General features: G+C 41.1%; 1 protein-coding gene across 6 annotated transcripts in view; it reads right to left on the bottom strand.

Moving 5' to 3' along the window:
- Nucleotides 1–19,441, bottom strand: part of EML6 (echinoderm microtubule associated protein like 6) — a 118,642-nt gene that overhangs the window by 1,192 nt on the left and 98,009 nt on the right. The window contains exons 28-43 of one of the 6 annotated variants that reach the window (XM_026845303.1): nucleotides 16,205–16,219; nucleotides 14,902–14,910; nucleotides 13,208–13,286; nucleotides 12,032–12,161; nucleotides 10,751–10,849; nucleotides 9,445–9,465; nucleotides 8,904–9,077; nucleotides 8,012–8,220; nucleotides 6,388–6,545; nucleotides 5,643–5,757; nucleotides 4,332–4,520; nucleotides 3,064–3,236; nucleotides 2,335–2,497; nucleotides 1,155–1,258; nucleotides 544–697; nucleotides 260–360 (exon numbers count right to left, since the gene is read on the bottom strand). In XM_026845303.1, the coding sequence (XP_026701104.1) occupies nucleotides 260–360; nucleotides 544–697; nucleotides 1,155–1,258; nucleotides 2,335–2,497; nucleotides 3,064–3,236; nucleotides 4,332–4,520; nucleotides 5,643–5,757; nucleotides 6,388–6,545; nucleotides 8,012–8,220; nucleotides 8,904–9,077; nucleotides 9,445–9,465; nucleotides 10,751–10,849; nucleotides 12,032–12,161; nucleotides 13,208–13,286; nucleotides 14,902–14,910; nucleotides 16,205–16,219 (1,893 nt within the window). Of the gene's footprint in view, nucleotides 1–259; nucleotides 361–543; nucleotides 698–1,154; nucleotides 1,259–2,334; nucleotides 2,498–3,063; nucleotides 3,237–4,327; nucleotides 4,521–5,642; nucleotides 5,758–6,387; nucleotides 6,546–8,011; nucleotides 8,221–8,903; nucleotides 9,078–9,444; nucleotides 9,466–10,750; nucleotides 10,850–12,031; nucleotides 12,162–13,207; nucleotides 13,287–14,901; nucleotides 14,911–16,204; nucleotides 16,220–19,441 lie in introns of those variants that run through there. The other 5 variants (XM_026845305.1, XM_026845304.1, XM_026845306.1 and 2 more) reach the window with 5 other exon arrangements.

Genomic DNA, 19,441 nt, shown 5'->3' with positions numbered 1-19,441 from the left:
AAATGAAACAAATATTATTTAACAGTGGACTCTGTGTGTGCTGTGTATAGTTAAAGTGTAAATAAAGAAGTGGTCATCAGGAGGGTATTGGGAACACTTGTGGGTGATGAGAATATTTTGCAGAGTTCAAAACCTGCAGAGCAAGCATCTAGATAAATGCAGCCCATGGTCAGAGGTGACTGGAGACACAGTTCTTAGAGATGGGTTTTTTCAACAATTGTGTTTGCAACAGCCCCCCCCTCCTTTTTCCTTTCCTTACCTGCAGTCATCCCCCCCAGTGCTGATGACGTACTTGTCGTCATGGGAGAAGCGGATGTTGGTGACATGTGCTGAGTGCCCAAAGTACCGCTTATGCTTGGCCTGCGGGCAGAAGAACTAAGGTTGAGCAGGAATTCCCCTGCACACTGACAGGGGTTCCTCTGCAGACACAAGCCCACAGCTCAGTCCTGGTGGCTCTGCAGCATCCCACCCCATCACCTCCTCAGTACCACTTGCACCATGGCCCAACCTCTGATGTTACGTTACATTCAAGTTCCCACTTACAAATTTCTCTGTGCACGGGAAATCAAACAGCTTCACCAGCCCGAAGTCATCTCCAGTGGCGACGTTGAGGCCCGCATGGGTCACACAGGCACAGTTCACATCAGCCTTGTCTGCATTGCGCGGCCAAATCCCCATCACTTCCTCTCCCAGAATGCTGCTCCAAAACCAAGTGTCAATAGCAGCATTGAGACAAAGCACAGCAGGGAAGAATTCCCACCCTTAAAAGAAAACTCTTCCTCTAAACCACGGCAGTTAATGCGATCTCATCAGAGCCCCCCACAGTAACGCATCCTTCCCAGGTGACTCCCAACCACCTTTACCTGTCACCCCACGGTGTCCCGCTGTGGGAGCACCCACAGCACTTGCCCACCTCTCCGTCCCTTATGGACACACTTGTACCCTCGCACAGCACTCAGCTCATACGCAGACTTCCTCACTAAGAGGATACTTGCTTACATCTACAATATTTCTTAACAGATGTCTCCTTCCTGTAGCTCAAGTTCCTTCATCAGCATCATTTCTGCTTACCCACATATTCACTGTCAGATGCATCTGCCCCACCCCCACCATCTCTGCAGAGTCCTTAGAACTGAGTGATTTGGGATTTTTACCTTGTCCATGTGGCCCACGTGATCTTCTCTATCAATGCAGGATCTGTTATTTGCTTTCCCACGGGCACCTCATGAACCTGACGCTTATATGCACCCGTGGATACCTGAAAGTACCCAAGGAAAAAGCTAGTACCTTTGCCATAAAGATATCCTTTTCTTTATTTGTAACATAGCCTGCATTAAAAATTACTCTCAACAACTTTTATCAAGAAACACCTATGATAACTTTTCCTTCTTTCCTGAGCAGCCACAATTCCCCATGTGGGCTCTGCAGTACCAGCCACATTGCACACTGGTAGCTGAAGGAGGTGTTCACACACTGCACACCTGATGCATTCCCCTTCTTTCATACACTCCTTGCTCTATCTCAACACAATTCTACTAAACCAGAAAAATTTCACACACAAGCCTGACATAATAATTCACCTACCATATGAATCCCATCCTTGGGAAAGGCAGGAGGGACTGTTTCTCTCTTGAGATTATAATCCACAAAGCTTCCTCCGTGTTGGACCTTTTCCCTTGAAATGAGAGAGCCCTTTGCCTGCCCTTGTCAGGGAGCTCCTGCTGGGCTTTGTACTTGGCCAGGAGACACGTGGCCAGCCCTTCCCCTCCCCTTCCCCCCAGAAATAGGGGAGTGACAAAAAGAAAACAATTCGTAGCTTCAATTTAAAAAAAAAATACTGAATATAACAAGACAGTCCAAAAGAAACAGGAAAAATGCAGCAGTGGCTGAGCACCTGCACCACCAAAGTCGCCTCATGCCGACCCAGGAAACCCAAAAGACTCTGGACAGAGAGAGGCACCTGCAACCCTGGACAGGACTGGACTTCACTTCACGTGGCATCAAACAACCCAATGATGCCCAGGAGCCACCCCCAAGAGCTCTGCCCCCTCCTACCCACGGACACTTATCTCCATCCTGCCCACAACAGAAGGGTCGGAGCTGCAGAACCCAGGGGGAAGACCTGAGTTTTTAAAAAGAAAGAGAGAACTTTGAACAGACCTCTCTCAACAGCCTGAAGGCAGCCTGACTTATCTGCCCTCCCTGGAAAGGTTATGAGGTGCCTTGACACTCACAACAACTTTGGAAAGTCTCCCTCACCCTTTCTTATCTCCATCTTCTTACACCGGAGAACAGGTGACTCAGAGCAAACACACGAGACTACCTCAGACATACCTGGATGTACCTGCTGTCTGCAGAGAAATCCATCTGGATGACAAAACTTGCAATGTCTTTGCAGTAGCCTATTCGGTTTAGGGTGGTACCTTGAGTGAGATCATAAAAATCTACAGTATGTTCTTGGGAACCCACTGCCAAAAACCTGTTATCGGGGCTGATCCTAGACAAACAAAAATGAAACAGGGACATAATTCACTGTTTCTAACATTAGTTTCTCATGTTAACACAACAACTTTCTTTTCCTGGAAAACAAGAACAACTTTCTATCAACAGCAAGATTGAATCCAATCCTCAATGCTTAACAGAGGAGGAAGATTAGGGATCGTGTGTGCAGTTAACTGCTGTTAGTTATGCACTTGCAGAAAGCTCACAGCACGATGTGCAGAGCAACACTAATCCTCTGAGAAAAAGCAACAAATCGCAATTTTAAAATGTCCTGATAATATCGATCCCCATAATGACAGCGTACAAATTACTAGCTTGAGTTAAGAGACGTAACTGACTTAATCACAGGGGGAAAAAAGGTGTGTGCTCCTTTAGGAATCTGAAAATATAACCTTTACAAACGCATAAAACCACAAGTCAGCCAGTAAATACGTTTCATGATTTCATGTAGGTTTCAACAAATATAAAGTTACAGAAATGCTGGAACTCAACATGGAACCTGATGGACTTTTTCTTAAGGGCTGCCTATTTGGAGAGCATCAGTAGGGATTCCTGACGTACCTGATATCCTGAATTGCAGACTTTCTGTCTCGCTTTTTGCCCCAAACCTTAAGGCTGTTTACAAGTAAAATAACAAATTCTCCATTCTTCATGCCAATGGCAACCATCTCCCCATCAGGACTATACGCGGCACAGCGTGCAGGATGACCCAGATTCACTTTGTTCAGCAGTTTCTGTACGAACAAAAGCAACAGGCTCATACCTCCCCTGGAGACAACTACCAGGCACAGGGAAACCTTCCAAATGCCAACTATAAAAGTCACTTATTAAAAACAAATTGTCTATAGTTTCCTCTAAATATAAATCTGAAACCTCACATCACAAATCACATCCCACCAGGCATATGCTGCTGAACAGACTTCAAAATATAGATGTCATTCCGACGGGGGTTTCAGGTTTGCATCTCTCTTCTTGCAGGGTGACCTCAAGCTTTACACCAGAAAGAATTTTATTTAGCAGAAAGGCCTGAAAAATCGATTCCCTGTTTTGGTTGCATTTTGATGGCTTCTACAACTGCTGATGAGAGAAGGTGCTAGATGAACTCATACCTGAATGCTCTCGCATTTTCACTTCTCTGACTGCATTTGTAATATATTCATTTTCCATATTAAAGATTATCCCTGTTAGCTCAAGTAACTGCCTTTTGAAAAGGTTCTGTTAATGTAGCCTAGCATAAACACAAACCCCTTTGTAATATTTTAATAATGTTTTATTTCTTATTTTTTAAAGTAGTCATTGTTAAGCAGTTTCATTGGGGGGGGGGGAAGTTCCTGAACTACATAAACAACAGGAGAAATTCTAAAGAAACATTCTAAAAATGAGGGAGCTGTGCGGGGCAGTAAGGCAGGTTTATTTGTAGGGGTCTTCTATTAGTCAGTGACAGGACAATTGGTGTCACCCCGCCTGTCAGAAGGGAATGAAAATGCCTCACTTATCCACACCAGCCTTTACTTTTTTAGATCAAAATAAGCAATACACCCCAAAAGGCACTCCATAGTCATGAGTGCCTTTAAATAACAGCATTTCTCTGCAAACTGCTTGCCTTAGGAAAAAGCAGCAAGCTACCTCACCAAGCACTTACCTTTTCATATTGCCACACAGCAGGAAAACTATAGGAAAACTGTACCAAAGCAGAAGCAAAACACTGCTCCCTTGACATGGCTGCTCAAAGGTGCAGATGTACCTGGCACATCACACAGCTGGAAAAACGCATCCTTAGGTAAAATGATCATTTCTAATGACGTACTTTTAAATACAGTGATACTCACTTTGTCAGACAGGTCCCAGATTCTTGCTGTTCCATCATTACTTGCAGAGATAAATATGTCTTTAGAGGGGTGGGTTGCCAAGCCCCAGATCTCCCCTTCCATGTGGCAGTCGATCAACAAGTTTGAAGCAGCATTTTTTTCTCCTACTTCAAGGATTTCACCATCTTTTGTTCCCACTAAAATTTTGCCCTGTTTGTAGCAAAAAAAAAAAAAAAAAGGTTTGAGAGATAGGTTGTCAGTATAACAGAGAGCATATATCAGCAGCAGTAGCACTGGGGTATTGCTGAACTACCTGTGCTACTCAACCTCATTTATACCAACTGCTCATGCAGCATCTTAATAACAGGAGAGTAAACCACTAACACGGTCACATCTCCAGACCTGGTATCATGTTCTAGTGTCACTGCAGAGTGACTATGGTGTATTTCTCTCTTGACATTAAGGCTTTTACTTCAGATCAAAGTGTTTACATACAGGTTGGCAAAGAATGATTCACATACCTTCGAGGTAACTCAATATAATATTTGGGCAATAATATAAAAATCCAACCAGGGTTTTAGGCTCAGTTAAACTGTTGAAGAGCACCTTGCATCTACTCTAAAGCCATCGTCTCAACTGCAAGACCTTTCTTAGCAAATACTTGGAAAAAACATAAGTAGATACAGTTATGAATTGATTAATGGCTGCTTGGTTAGAAATATAAAACAACATTCCTCAATGGCGGTATTATCAAAGAGTGTGTCAAATTCCTGGCAGCATTTCATAGAGTGGCAGGTTGGCAGATCCTCATCGTACCAACTAACGCTCCTGCACCATCACACACTGCTTTCACATTCACAATTTCAGACGTGCAGGAGTGACTTGAGCATGCCAAATAACTCTGTTATTTCGATTGCCTTCCACCTTACCAAAACTTAAACTCAATTAGTAATTCTCAATGGCAACTTTTGTTATTTGTTAGTTAAAAAAACCCCAAAACGCTACAATCCGTTCAGTCTAACTGAAGTGCCTAAGCTGTGCCTACACTTCAGGGGAAGCAAACTTTCTAAAGGAGGTGCCTAAGTTCCTTCTGTCACTTGAAAAGCAAGGCAGCAGGCAGGTCCTACCCTGGTGAAATCTATTCCTACACTTGGCACTGTCCTTCAGAGGTCTCTCCATCTCCTTGCTGACTGCTGAAGGGAGGAAGGCACTAAGCACCAGCAATGGGATCCTCATGCAGTGTGCACGGAGCTCAGGAAGAGAAGCAAGGAAATGTCACTTAGGCCGGCAGAGCCTCCTCCCACAGCTTCACACAAAGCCTCTCCGGCTCACCTTTCCCCTGCAGACGGAGCGAACGCACTCGATCAGCTGCCCTGTCTCCAGCTGAAACGCTCGGCACCGCTTCATCTCTTGATCCCACAGCTTCACAGCTCCCCCTTCTTTTGTGCTGGAAAGAAGTGTGTTGTGTTACCCAGGTGTCTCCCTCTGCACAGGCTACAACAAATCCCGTATGTACATCACGTCACACTGAACCACCTTCTAGCGTACAGACACACACCTCACTAGTGGGAATGGAAAGTAAATGATGCAGTTTACCTGCTATCACAACTTCATGTTTTAAATAGTATCATGTCTAATTTGTAAAAAACAAACTGTTATCTTGTTACTTAATCTCAAACCTCTGTCATACACAAAGATAAGCTTGGCAAATATGTTCCTTCTACTAAACCAAAGAATTTACTAATCAGAGAGTCTCCTCTGGGAGAGATGGTCTGTAGTTGGACACAACTGAAAAATTAAGACAAGCCCACTTAGGCCAGGCTGGCAGGAGCTTACACAGGTGTTCACATCAGTGGCTAGTTGAAGGTTCAGGACACCCTGAGGCTCCTGCTTAGCAGTCCTTTACTTATTGGGACACCTGGGCACATTATATAAAAATCTACATTGAAACTGCTACAGTGCAGACACCTTTTATCTTGGGAAAGCATTGTGTGTGTCCAGGGTATCAGATAAATAAAAAACAGCAGCACATGAGAGAGAGAGAAGCCGTGCGCCTGAGGAAGATGATGTCTCTTACGGTCTCTCCTTCCCCCCGGTGACAATGAGTCCATCTCGAAGAGTTGTGTACATGGTGAACACTGGCCCAGTGTGAGCTTTGGCCACAAGTCTAATCAGGAAATGATCCTTCCAGACGTAGACATCTCCATTTATGGCACCAGTAAATGTAAGGTTGTTCTGCAACAAATAGCAACAATCTCTGATATCATACACACCTTGGCATTTTCATTCAGCTTGCCACTAAGTGTTTTAGCTACTGAATTTCCTGAGAAAAGGCATGTGAAAAGGCAACAGTTATGCAACGAATGGAAAAATTAAAACCATCTGCATTAAGAAAATGAGTTTAATGACTTCAATGACTGCACTCTAACAGTCTGAGATGTTTTTGACCACGTGGAGGGCATGTTCACCTCATGTGTCTCATCTCGAGGTCTTTCAGCTGCACACCCTCCTTTTGCTACCTATGAGCTACATCACCTCCTACTGGCGAGGGGGACACAGGTTGCCACTGCTGAATTCTGAGAGACCATTCTTTCTTCTCCCAAGTATGTGTCAGTAGAATCTCAGCACAGGTCCCCAGCAAGTGGTATCTTCAAGACGTTGAAAATAAAGTGTGTAAACTTAAAGGGAGAACTAACTCAACCAGTTGCCTGCACCACAGCAATGGCATAATTTCTCCAAAAACATCCTCAATGAATGACAGATGATAATCAAGTCGACTTCATCTGCTGCTTTTAAAGGTGCCTCTTACAGGATGTTAGGTTTATTATTTTAGAAAAGAAACTGTCTGTTGGACTGTTTCTGCTTGGAAAGTACAGACAACCATTTTGTTTGTTTGAATATTACATTCGGCTCCTTTTTTAAAACCACTTTTGGGGTCTTTAATGTCCATGACATTACTCTTATTTTATACTGGGACAATGCCATCAGAACAGAAAGAAGCGTTCAGTATTAAGCAATTTTTGACAACAAAGTTCCTTGTTTGGACACAAGGATGAGGGTTTGGGAGCCTTATATGCTCACATTTCACCCATTAGTACTATTGTGCAGAGCAGATAATTAGGAGTGAGGGGTTTCTCTGAACTGGGTGATGCTTTACCTTTCCAGAGGTAATTTCGATAAGGTTTCTGGATGAAGCAGAACCTATTTCAGACCTTAGTATCATGGTAACAGTGCTTCTTTGCTGTCAGTGATCATAATGATCAATAAGCAAGCACAGTACTAACGAGTATTATGTACTGTCACCGTTAGTTGGATCACTACCATATGTCATACCAACCACTGGCAGCAGGAAAAAAGGTTCCAGAGCCTATACACAAAATAATCATATCACATTTTTCTAAGTTAACCAGTGAAGTGCTAAATAACTAGCAAAGTAAAAAAATAAAAGCCATGGCAGCTGATGCTGGAGGTATGCAGACATTGATAAAAAATGCTCACCAACACAGAAACCCAACCCTGCTTTGAAGACCTACACGTGGATCTAAAGGCATACAGGCTTTAAATTCAAAGCTTAACTAATAAGCGAAAGCTCCATGGGCTTGCACTGTCCATGCTGTACAGGATTTCGACAGAGCAAACTGACACTTGCAGTTTTAATAAGAATATATCACAAAATTCTGTAGCAAGTAATTTGAACTCACTGCTCCGAAGGCCACAGAAAGCATGGTTTGCATTTTGGCATCTTCCATGGAACCGATGACTCCTTTCTTGTAAAGCAAAGCACTGCCAGCTAATGTCCAGAACTTCATGTGTTTCACCCCAACAGACACAAACTGAGTGTCTGAATCTGGGCGGAACTCCACAACGAAAATCCTCTCCAGGTGTCCTCCCCTGCTAGCAACTTTAGCTCCTGTTTTAATCACAAAAGAAGAAAAATAAAGTTAAATTCACTTGAAAAATTAAGTTCTGATAAGATTCTATAAAATAAACTGACCTGGCATTGGATTAGAGAACTGTGTTGCACATGCTGAAAGCTAAGCAAATCCCAATGTTATCTAGCATATCAAACATTTTAATTCATGCAACCTGACAGGTCCCTCATTATTCCACTGCGTACGACAGTTTAGGAAATGCAGATTTTGGTCATCACAGCACGACTTGTCTCTTGGGTCAGTAAAATAACACTGCACAAGCTGTGAATATCATCAGTGAGTTACCACCTGGTGAAGAGCACAGGGACACCTCAGATGACCTGAGACACCATTTCTGACGATGAGAATTCCTTTCTGGAAGTGACTTCCCAAAAGCCTATCCATGGTGTGGAATTTCAAGTTCAAGTATTTTAGGAAGAAAATACTTTCCCTAATTTCATGGGATTTTATATTAAACAACATTCTTTCCTTAATTCTACATATAACAGAAGTTTAGAACTTATTTCCTTATTTTTATTTTTTATGCCTCAAACTGATTTTGTGACTTACTACAATACTCTGAGTAAGAACACAAATCTAGTCCAAAGAGTTGAAAGGAAAAGCAAATAATTGTACACAGTTCAACTGTTAGGCTGAAGGAAAATGATTTTTCCAGGGTTACCTTCTTGCCACCTCCAGACTGTGATAGTATGTTCTGGGTCAACTCCCACTGAAACCAGAAGTTTGCCAGTTGCACTGAAGTTAACATAGTTGACCCCTTTGGTATGGAAGCAACGTAGCATTGAAATAGTTTGCTTACTCATAGCATCCCATATATGAATTGTGGGAGTTGTACCTACGTGCAAAAAGATGCATTGAAAGATAATTAATTCAGCATCTGGAAAGCTTCAGTGCAAAATAAGCATTTTCCAGGAACATTTAACCTGAACAGACACTCAAAAGTTGTGGGTTTTTGTTTCAAGATCAACACTACTCGAGAAAAAAAAAAAATCATAATAGCTTGCAAAACACAGAGGGAAATCATTCTATTTCATGAGTTAAGACAAATTCTAAAAGAACAACATAACATTCATGAAGAGCCTCATGCAAAAGAAAATGTCTGTAGGTGTTGTCACTTGTATCCGCGATTCACACAGATACGAGGTAACGTGAAAGTTTTACATCACTCTGCTGACTAAAATTCATAAACGAATCAGCCTTACCTGGAAATTCTGTCATATCACCTGCATTGTGAGAGCAATGGCAAATGAGGAAGCACCAAGGGAAAACAATAGGTGAAATAAGTCATGTTTCTAATGCTGAAGTGCCAGCATCAGCACCAGAAGGAAAAAATAAAAATTAAAAACTTGAAAATGGACATGGATTGAATCAACAGAACAAATAAGCAGGAATATTGTTGAACTTCTTTGGGTATACTGTTTTTTTATACACAAATATCGCAACAATATTTAGTACTTCTGAGTTTTAAAAATGGTATTTAAAAGAAATGCTAAAGGCATGCAGTTTTACAAAATTATTAAATTTAAAAGTGAAATGAATCTGTAGTTATTACAGAATATCAACCAAAATCAGAACCACTGATTTCATGGGCTCTTACTGACAGACTAGACAAAAAGGACCTGTAACAGCCACCTTTTCCGTGTCTCAGAAATCAGCATCTCGAACCAGAGCTCGGACAATATGTCCAGGCCTTTGTGTTTATTCGACATTTGAACTGAAATCACAGCACTAGGTACAGGTGGCAAAGACGGTTTGTCAAGGTCTTCACCTACCACCATTTCTCTGCCCTCTGTTTGGTTACTTATTGCAGAATTTACAGACTTGAACCTCCTTCCAGAATGGCATGAATTAGAAGGACACCATACTTTTTCATTAGGATAATTAATCCAGCATTAAGCTGGTTTAAGTGCAGAGTAACAGATCCTTCTCAAGGCTTGGGACAAATGATCCTGCAGTCCCCATACAGTGTTTACTCCTGCAAAAGGTACTAGGGAATCTGACAGGATTCTCCATGTCAATAATAAACACATAAATATACATGGCCTCACAACTGGCCCCTTACATGCATTGTAACTTCTGCTGAGATTTGGCTCTATTTCTTTCTTATCCTGTATAGCTTTTGTACTTCTGCACAGGAAATTTTCATTATTGCATTTTCACCGCTAAGCATTTTACTGCTGCACAGCACCTCGGATACAGGAAGGAAAGAGGAAATTCTATAAATGTTACTATTAGAGATTAATGAGATTATTTACTGCACTTGATCCAAGCTTGCTGTCTGAAACATGATTATACTACAGTTATCTCGAAAATCTAACGATTCACAATCAGAGATGAAATCGAAATCTTAAGAAAATCCTGAAGCTGGATTACCTCTAAAATCAAAGAAAAAGTTTGAGGACAGTAACACTGATGCCGGAGTTAAAATTCCTACACAGAAAAGCCCAAAATAAATCAGTGCCCCTGATAATTTCTGAGTAAAACTTTGTTATATGGAGAGTCACCTACCGATCTGGCTGGTAGCCACAATATTTTTATACTTTGGGTGTTGATTCACAGTTAGGCAGAGAATGTCATCAGTATGCTCCAGGTAGAAACTCTGACTACCTAATGGAATTCAAACATGGTTTTATTCACAACGATATCGACCAAAGAACCACCGCTGAGGCCAAGAACATTCAAGCAGCAGGTTCTGACACTCTTGCTGCATTCTGCAGGGGATGGAGAGAGGCAAGGCAAGAACTGTGGCAACAGCTGCTGCCATCTCATTCCCAGGCACCGTCACCAAACTACAGACATATCCATTCACACACACACACACACACATATATATATATAGGAAAGCAAGATTTGGTAAACTAGCTATGCCCAAGGAGCCAGGAATCATCCTGCAACCACCTGTAACTGCAAGAAAAAGCAAAACTGGCAAACGCAGGGCCCAGTTTCCCCAACTAATCAAAGCAGTCAGTGGGAAGCGAGGTGCAGAGCAAAGCCCTGTGAAGTTGACTCTTTGCAATACCCTCCCAAGGGAAAGGGCCCCAAAAGAACAGATGGGATGGTGCTGCTGCCCAGCTCCACAGGTTAGAGGCTGCGCTAGGACCGGAGTCCCCAAAGGTCACCAGATGAAAGAGCTTTTCTGCCTCCGCCCCACCTTGACCATCTGGGTTCACCACGGCACCAAGGGGCAACAAACCAAAGCCAAAATCCCTTTAATTCCCATCTTTATTTCTTGGGATATATGAAGAATACCAAGATGTTGGTGCTACAACTTAGGGCCAGAGACAGTTCTGGTGTTCTTCCTCCTCTTCATCCCTGACAAGGCAGGGAATATTTCTACCCCTTCCAAAGAGGAACTTGCTCAGCCTGTACCGCATCACAACGCACGCTTTCCTGGAGTGCCACTCTACAGGAGCCAACAGATGTTATTGCTCGGAGCATCTGGGGGGGCACTAGTCATTTCCTAATCCAGGCTCTCTCCTCCAAGAAAGCCATTCCTGTGTTTTCAGCAGGGACTTTAGTGAGGAACCACTGCAGAAACACAACAGGTTTCTAATGACACTTCCTGGCAGAATCTCATACCTGCTGAAAGGAACAGGGTGGCTCTACAGCATCATCTGAACAGGAGAAACTCTCAATCTCATACAATAACCACCTAGAGTTCTGTGCATTGCTTATCAGGATGCAGAATGTGAGAAAGTTACAGCAATGTTGAAAAGTTAAGACCTTTAACCAGAAATATTTCACTTGTACAGCATTTCTGATCCCAAGTATTGTTTCAAGTTGAATTACCAGTGGAAAGATTCTGAACTACGCCTGCTGCAGCTGTGTGGAAAATGATATCAGCACCATCATTTAGGTAATGGAGGTTGTTGCGACAATCAAATCCTCTGTATCCAAAAACATGGTCTAAAGCCAGCTCCTGGTCAAGGAAAACAAAAAGAATGAATAACTGTGAATTGAAGTTGGTCAACTAAGGCACTGCTTTTATACTATTATTTCTTTAATATTTCAGCCATCTGTAAATGTTTTGTTTCTGAAAATTTCCATTCAAAATATAAACAATTTAAAAAACAGGTCCAATTTTATTAATCTTCTCATCACAGCTTAATATCTATAGCGAGTATCAGATATTTGCAAATATCCTTACTTCTACTTTAAAGAGTCTTCAAAAATCATTCTTCTAAACTGCCAAATTTTAACAGAACAAATGATGAGCTGAAAGCCCTTATACGAAGCAGATGCAGGCTATAACTAATCCTATAATTAAAACATCCATCTGAAGTGTAACTACAGCTTACAATAAGCAATTGCCAAGGAAATTTCCTCCAGAAAACAGTGACGGTTAATGGATTGTTGTTAAAGTTGCTTTTATATCCCAGAAGACAGACTTAATGTATCTGTCCCAAACACAATTACAGTTTACGTGGAACAATTGGAATTACATTGACAGACCAAGCAGTTGTTACAAATTGTCCACGCAGATCACAGAACACTCCTTGTTCAGCATATTATGTGGAAAAAGTTGTTTGGTGGGGGCCTGCAGTTTGAGGAAAAAGGTACATTCTAAACTGAATGAGCCAATTTAATCATTCAAAATCCCGAAAATGATTTTTCAGGTGTCCAAGCGCAGTTTTTGACTAGATGTCCCTTGGGGGTTTGGCACTGAGTGTGGGGTTCTGCTGTGGATGCACTTTGGCTCTACCTGCCCTTCAAATCAAGGGACAACTTCAGGGTTTGGAGAGCTCCAGTGTTACGGGTAAACTTTAACACCCTCAATCTGAGATTCTTTCTGACAGAGGTTGCTCTCTATCACATCTTCTGGTGTTTGCCACCAGAGCTAAGACATTCTAGAAATGTCTTTCTCTTTTACCTTTACATGACTTCAGTGGCCCTCATAACACGGACGGATTTCAGCCAGCACATATTAATTACTTCTAAAGCAAATGAAAAAGCATTAAGCCTGACCTCAACCAATTTCTTTTTTTTGGTGATATTGTTCTTTTGCAGTTTTTCAGGCTGAGGAGCTGCTCTGCTAACTGGTGGCCTGAAACAAACGTTTAAAAAAGAAGACAATCAATACATTTTTAAAGCAAAGTAAAGACAAAACCACAGCATATGTTTTGTCTGTGAACAGGAAATGGCTAATTGCAACTCTACAAGTTTAACGCCTGGCTTTTTTTTTTTTTTAACAGAATAAACTATAAACTGACTAAAATCATATGCATTTTGATGGAAAGAGCAGAAGTAACACTGATACAGATTTTGGGGATGACTGGTAGAACAGACCACTGTACAGCAATTTTATTTTTTTAAATCACAATGATTTAAATCCAAGGGAAAATCCTTGAATACCAAATGATAGTAAACGGCTTCTCTCAGAAATGATCTGAAAGATTTTCTCCAGCTGGCAGCTGACCTTTCCCCAACCTTGCTTCTTCTGACAAACCCCATCACAAAACCTTGACAACACTGTATTAAAATCTTCTCAAAATCATATTAGAGATAAAACTATTACATTTTAAACTGTATGTGTGAATTTAACAGACACTAAGGCCAGCAAAGCATTTTTATATAATTACTGTTGCTAAAAGTAGCTAAAAAGACAAATGTAGTACACAGACTGAAATAAAATTTGATTCGTGCAGACGGTCTTGAGAACGAGATAAGCTTTACAGCTCCTATTTGACGTGATCCTTCCAGGAAAAAAAGAAGAGGCACAAACCTAAGCGGAGCAGAGGGAGCTCAGCCTCTAGAAGTTCATGACCTTACCACATCAAACGCCTGCTGCACTGGCTTTGCTTTAGATGGCCACTTGTTAATTTAAGCATAATGATACTCCCTCTCTGTTAACAGAAATTCATGGGGCTTGATTGTAACCCTGTCAACAGCAGAACAGAGCCATAAAAACTGCACGGGATTACTGGAGGAATTAGCCCTTTGCAATCTGGCCTAGATTCCTTATCACGTCTGATCATCTCTTAGAAAATAGGTCTTGGGGGAAGGTTGGCGTGTAAGAAGTGGTGATGACCAAAGAATAAAACCAGATACAGTTAAATGCTTGCTCCAAAACATCGCTCGATGGCTGCTGTTAATATAAAAACCACCCCACTGCATGCCTTTAAACTCCAATTGCAGATTCTGGAGACGGGGTTAAACCACTATGGGGTTCTCTCAGTAAAAAAACAAAATACCTGGCCTCTAGGTTTTTGATAAGTGCTCAAATTTCGAAAGTATTTTCACAGATTAAGATTTCAAAAGGACTCAAACTTGATACACATTATACATCCGGTAAAAATTAGATTGTTCCTGTCCTTCTGCTGTAACTAATTCTCGTTTTGCAAAAATTAATTGCAGAAGAATTAAATCCCTTTTGCTTAGAGGGAGCACTTTTTCTGGAATTGTATTTTTTATGGAAGATATTAACGGCAACAGTGGAGAAATCGCACAGGTAGAAGACATTGCTACACAGCTGGAATACATTGCAGGAGTAAGTAGCATGAAAATCTGGGCTCTAAAAAAAAAAAACAACAAACCAACAAAAACCAGAACAAGGCTGGAGGTAAACAAACCCATGTCTCAAGCAAACAAGCAAACTCACTAAGTACTAGCAAAGCACATTAGCAGGTGATCTTGTGAGATTAAAAGAGTGAAAGAGTTACCTTGATCCCCTTGTAAGCAGCAAACAAAGCCAAGTAAGAAACTTAATACACTTTAGGTGTACTTCTGACCACTTTACTCATGCACAAGCATTTTTAGAGTTGATCAATCATTCCTTTGAGGCACAACACATGCTATTCAAGCATGCCAGCAAGAACTAAAACAGAAATTAAAGAGTGCACCAGTCTACAAATTCAGAAACACCATACCCTGGCATCCCCGGGTATACTCTGAACTAAAGATCATCCAGGGCAGAGGGAAAAAAGGAAGCTACATCCATGCTTCCTGCACACTTTATACTGAAGGAGAACGTGGTTTCAGGTGTTGGTTTATTTTCAGGTGCCTGACAGGGAGGGAAACTGATAGAAACTTCACAGTCTCATAAGCACTACTGAGAATTGCACACAATGGATGCTTGTTTCCTCTCCTAGTTCAGCCTGCAATTTAGCCTCATAATTGTTCGTTGCTAGGCCAATTTACAGGGACAGCCTGTTCTTTTTTGTTCCCAGGGAAACAAGTACCTTTATTTTCTCTGAAAGTGGTCAATCAAGTCACCTTACATAACCATCAGTGGTAATTGGACCGAATAGCAGTGCAGTCACCACTACAGAAGGGGTGGAGAAAAATTATTACAAAACTTAATTCTCTTACAAAATAAAATCATTATGTGATGCTAGAACAGCAAAAGCCATTTCAGCCCAGACTGATGAAGGCCTTTGAATCAGCACTGATGAAAATAGTAATTTTTTTCTTGTATGCCTCCTGCTCTTTTTTCTGTTTTAGTGTAACTTTAAAATGGATTGGTTTTACTTTTCTTTACCTAGGAATATCAGTTAGAGTTTATGACAAGAGCAAGCCAAAATTTTTTATGAAAGCCAGAGAACACTACCACTATGACGTGACTGATAATCACTAGATCGTAAGCATGAGATTTCATTTGGAAACACACACATACACACAGATACTTTTATATATATCTATTCACAGGACACACAAACACAGACCTTGTGTGCATTCATATATACATGTACATGTATATATACACACACACGTATGCATTCATTGCCTTGTTATCATCTCAGTAAACCAAATGTAAAGCAGCATCACATTTTTAACACCTTAAGAAGTCATTTCACTTTTAACAAGTCTGACTACACCTAACTTACTTTGGTACATAAGATGGCAGCGTCAATACAACAAATCTGCATGGTAGCACGTTACATATATTCACCCTTTTTGAGCTATGCAATCTGCATTGTACAGAAAATCTGTGCTTTTTCTGTGCTCTGTGTTGTTCGTACTTACTTGACAATTCCCTGCCTCCAAAGGAAAGCAAGTTAAAACATAATACAAGCATTAACGGTTTCTTTCCAGTAATTTAAAATAAATGTGCTTATATTACGTTATGGGATCAACGAGTTCCAGGAAAGATAAGACACAGTCAGACAATAGAGGGCTTTCAGTTCTTTAGATACTGAGAATACAGCAAATAAAATTTCTGTTACTATTGATTATCCTGATGATACACAAGTATGCACAGTGAGAAATCAGTGAGCTAACTCCAGACTCAGCTGACAAAATCTCACCCGCTGTCTTCATGCAGAAACGTAAAAGAGGTACCTGCGACAATTCATTTACTCTCACCTAAGCAAGAAGGCTATCGGAAACGGCCAAGGCCGATGAGTAGGAAGAGGAGCCTAAATCACAGGTGGGGTGAACAGGAAGCACTAGGACAGAGGATAACAGATGGATGTATCAGGAGCTGGGCCAGGGGGAAGAAGGAATGGGGGTTTGGAAGAGTGGGACACCTTGAGGGACAAAAACCACATGTGAACCGAGAGAACAGGGCCAAAGTAAGGCAAAAAAAAAAAAATTTAGATCCATCTACACAGAAAATAAAGGGGAGAACAAGCAGACCAAAAAATGTTCTATGGGGTAGGGATGACCAACTCATGTTTTTAGAGCACAAGGATAACTGCTATCTGATGAGAGACAATATTTGCATCAGCAACAGATTGGGGAGAACACAAATATTCTGTTCTGAGGCCAATGGGAACAGAATTGGATCTTCAGACACAACACTGCATGAACAGGACAAACTATGAGGGTTGGAGCAGGGACAGACAGACAAAAACATCCTGACACTGAGAAGGTGAGGAACTAGGCCCAGCAGAAATGGGTAGAGAAGAAGCTGAAGAGAGTCCAAAAGGGAGAGTAATGTCCATTTAGATGGCTGCTACCTGGAGAGGGAACATACCTGGATGCTACACAAAAGTGAAAATGAGCAGGACTGCTCCCAAGAAGAGAAAGCAAAGATAAGAGAGAGGGAAGGTGATCCACTGCTGGTAGGTTAGTTTGGACAAGAGAATTAAACATCCAAGATTTAAAAAAAAAAAAAAAAAAAAAAAAAAAAAAAAAAAAAAAAAAGCAAAAGCAGCTTTTAAAAGTACACTTCCAGTAGTTGACAGGATGGGGACTCCCAAGTGTCCTAAAAAGTGCTGCAAAACTCCTAGAGATTTAAGAAATGATTAGATGTTTTTGTGAATCCTAGACCCTTCGATTCTCCCATCCCAACATACCTAGGAGTTTAACAAACCACTTTTCCCACTGCTACTTTTCTTTTACATTTTGTAGGTAACACAAGACAACAGAAGAGTACTTCATATGAAAACATCCTGCTCTCTAATACAACAGATCAAAGCAAAGCTGAGACAAAAATAGATGGAAACATCAACTGTAATCTAAATTACATTTTAAAAGTGTAGCACTGGAAAAGCCTTAGCATGGTTACAATATTTATGATTTCACATGTACGCTGATGCACTCAAAAAAAAAAAAAAAAAAAAAAAAAAAAAAGCATTGCAGAACATATGGTGGTGGTAACCATTTTCATATTTGGTAAGGGAAGCTAGTCATCACATTCACATCTCATTCTAGTTCAGTCTCCAAATGTGAAAAAGCAGAAAAGCCAATTAATAAGAAGGGTAATCACTTCTGAATTAAATCTGAAGACCTTCATTTTTTAACAGGTTTGTAGTTCTAAACATCCTGTAAAGCTGTTAATCTAAACAACTATTGTAAATAGGCTGGCCCTATTGCATAGAGATCTGCCACACATAATGCAGGGCTGGCTAAAAGATCCTTCAGCCCCTTCTCTCAAAACCAGCTTCAGGGAACACACTGTAACCAGGAAAGCCTAAATTTCGAGCTAAAATGTTTGGAATACCTCATATAATGAGCCTTCAGGAGAACCCTCTCCACATACTACACCGAGGCATCAATATCAACTCAACTTCAGCACATTCTGGAAGGTCTCTCTTTCTTTAGGCTTTTCTTTGGATTTGTGATCTTGTTTGAGAAGAGGAGGCTTCCATTTGTTTTATTATTCCTTACATAAACTCTGACGTGTTTTTGAAGCTGTGCACATTGTAGAAGTAAAAATATTCAGCCAATAGTATATGGAGAACTTTTGGGCTGGAAGTAAAACCTAACAGGCAGACCCTTCCCCTGCATAACAAAACATATCAGAAACAAAGCTTTTCCAACGAGTCCTGGGCTACAACCTACACAACGACCCTCAGAAAAAGGTGAGTGTTTTCCACTGGCCTCAGCAGAGAGCACTTGAGTTCAGGGAGAAATACTGGTACCACGCTGTGCACTGTGGCAGTTTTGGCACCCCTCATCTCCACACCCACTCAGCATCACACACATGAAAAAGAGCTTTGGGCCAGCTTTGTGCTGACCTGTAGGAAAGGAGAGACTGACTCTGAGCGCAGCAGGTTGGCAGGGACTGGAAAAGTCACTGTCACAATGTGTTCAAAGGCTGGGGACAAATGTGATGAAACCAGCACTGCTGCCAAATACATTTAGGATGCATTAACTCGACATAATGCTGCTGAGAAGGTAAAAGTGACTATTCCCAAGGATGCTACTCAAACAGTGGGCTTCTGCTGAAATAAGCCCCAAGTTATTTTCTTCACCCCAGAGATGCGTCTTTGCAGATACATTTTGCATAGTTCCCACCTACACATAAATACAACACAGATTCACATTCAAAGCTTTTACACTGCACCCACAGAAGTGTGCATGTAAAGTCCATGAACAAACTTTGTAACCATATGTCTAATAATTCAGTTTGTGGTACAACGGCTTGCACTCGCCACTTGCGGGGGCTGTTTTGAAAGCTCATCTAATTCCTCTTGCGTTGTTTTAAAGGAGTAAATAATCATCAGAAGTTTAATATTCAGAAAGAGAAAATCCAACTCCTTAACCTTGTTTAAGTTCTCATCTTTATAAGGACATACGATTACAAATAATGCAGAACACCACAACTGAGAACAGGCTCCAAGACAGATAACTCACGGAGTTATCAAGTCACTGTGTCCAGAAAACAGGAAACTAGATAAACATGCTAATGCTGATTTTTGTTTTTTACACATTCAACCTGCTTTAAGGGGTTTTCCGTCACCAGGTGTGTTACAAGAGTATTGAGTTTATGTTGAGTCATGCAAATCAAACTAAATGAAAGCTGCAAGCACAGGA

This window comes from Athene cunicularia (genome assembly GCF_003259725.1).
Source record: "Athene cunicularia isolate RWA chromosome 3 unlocalized genomic scaffold, athCun1 chr3_part1, whole genome shotgun sequence".
Lineage (NCBI taxonomy): Eukaryota > Metazoa > Chordata > Aves > Strigiformes > Strigidae > Athene > Athene cunicularia.
Note: the sequence above shows the minus strand (reverse complement) of the source record. Positions and strands in the feature narration are given on the sequence as shown.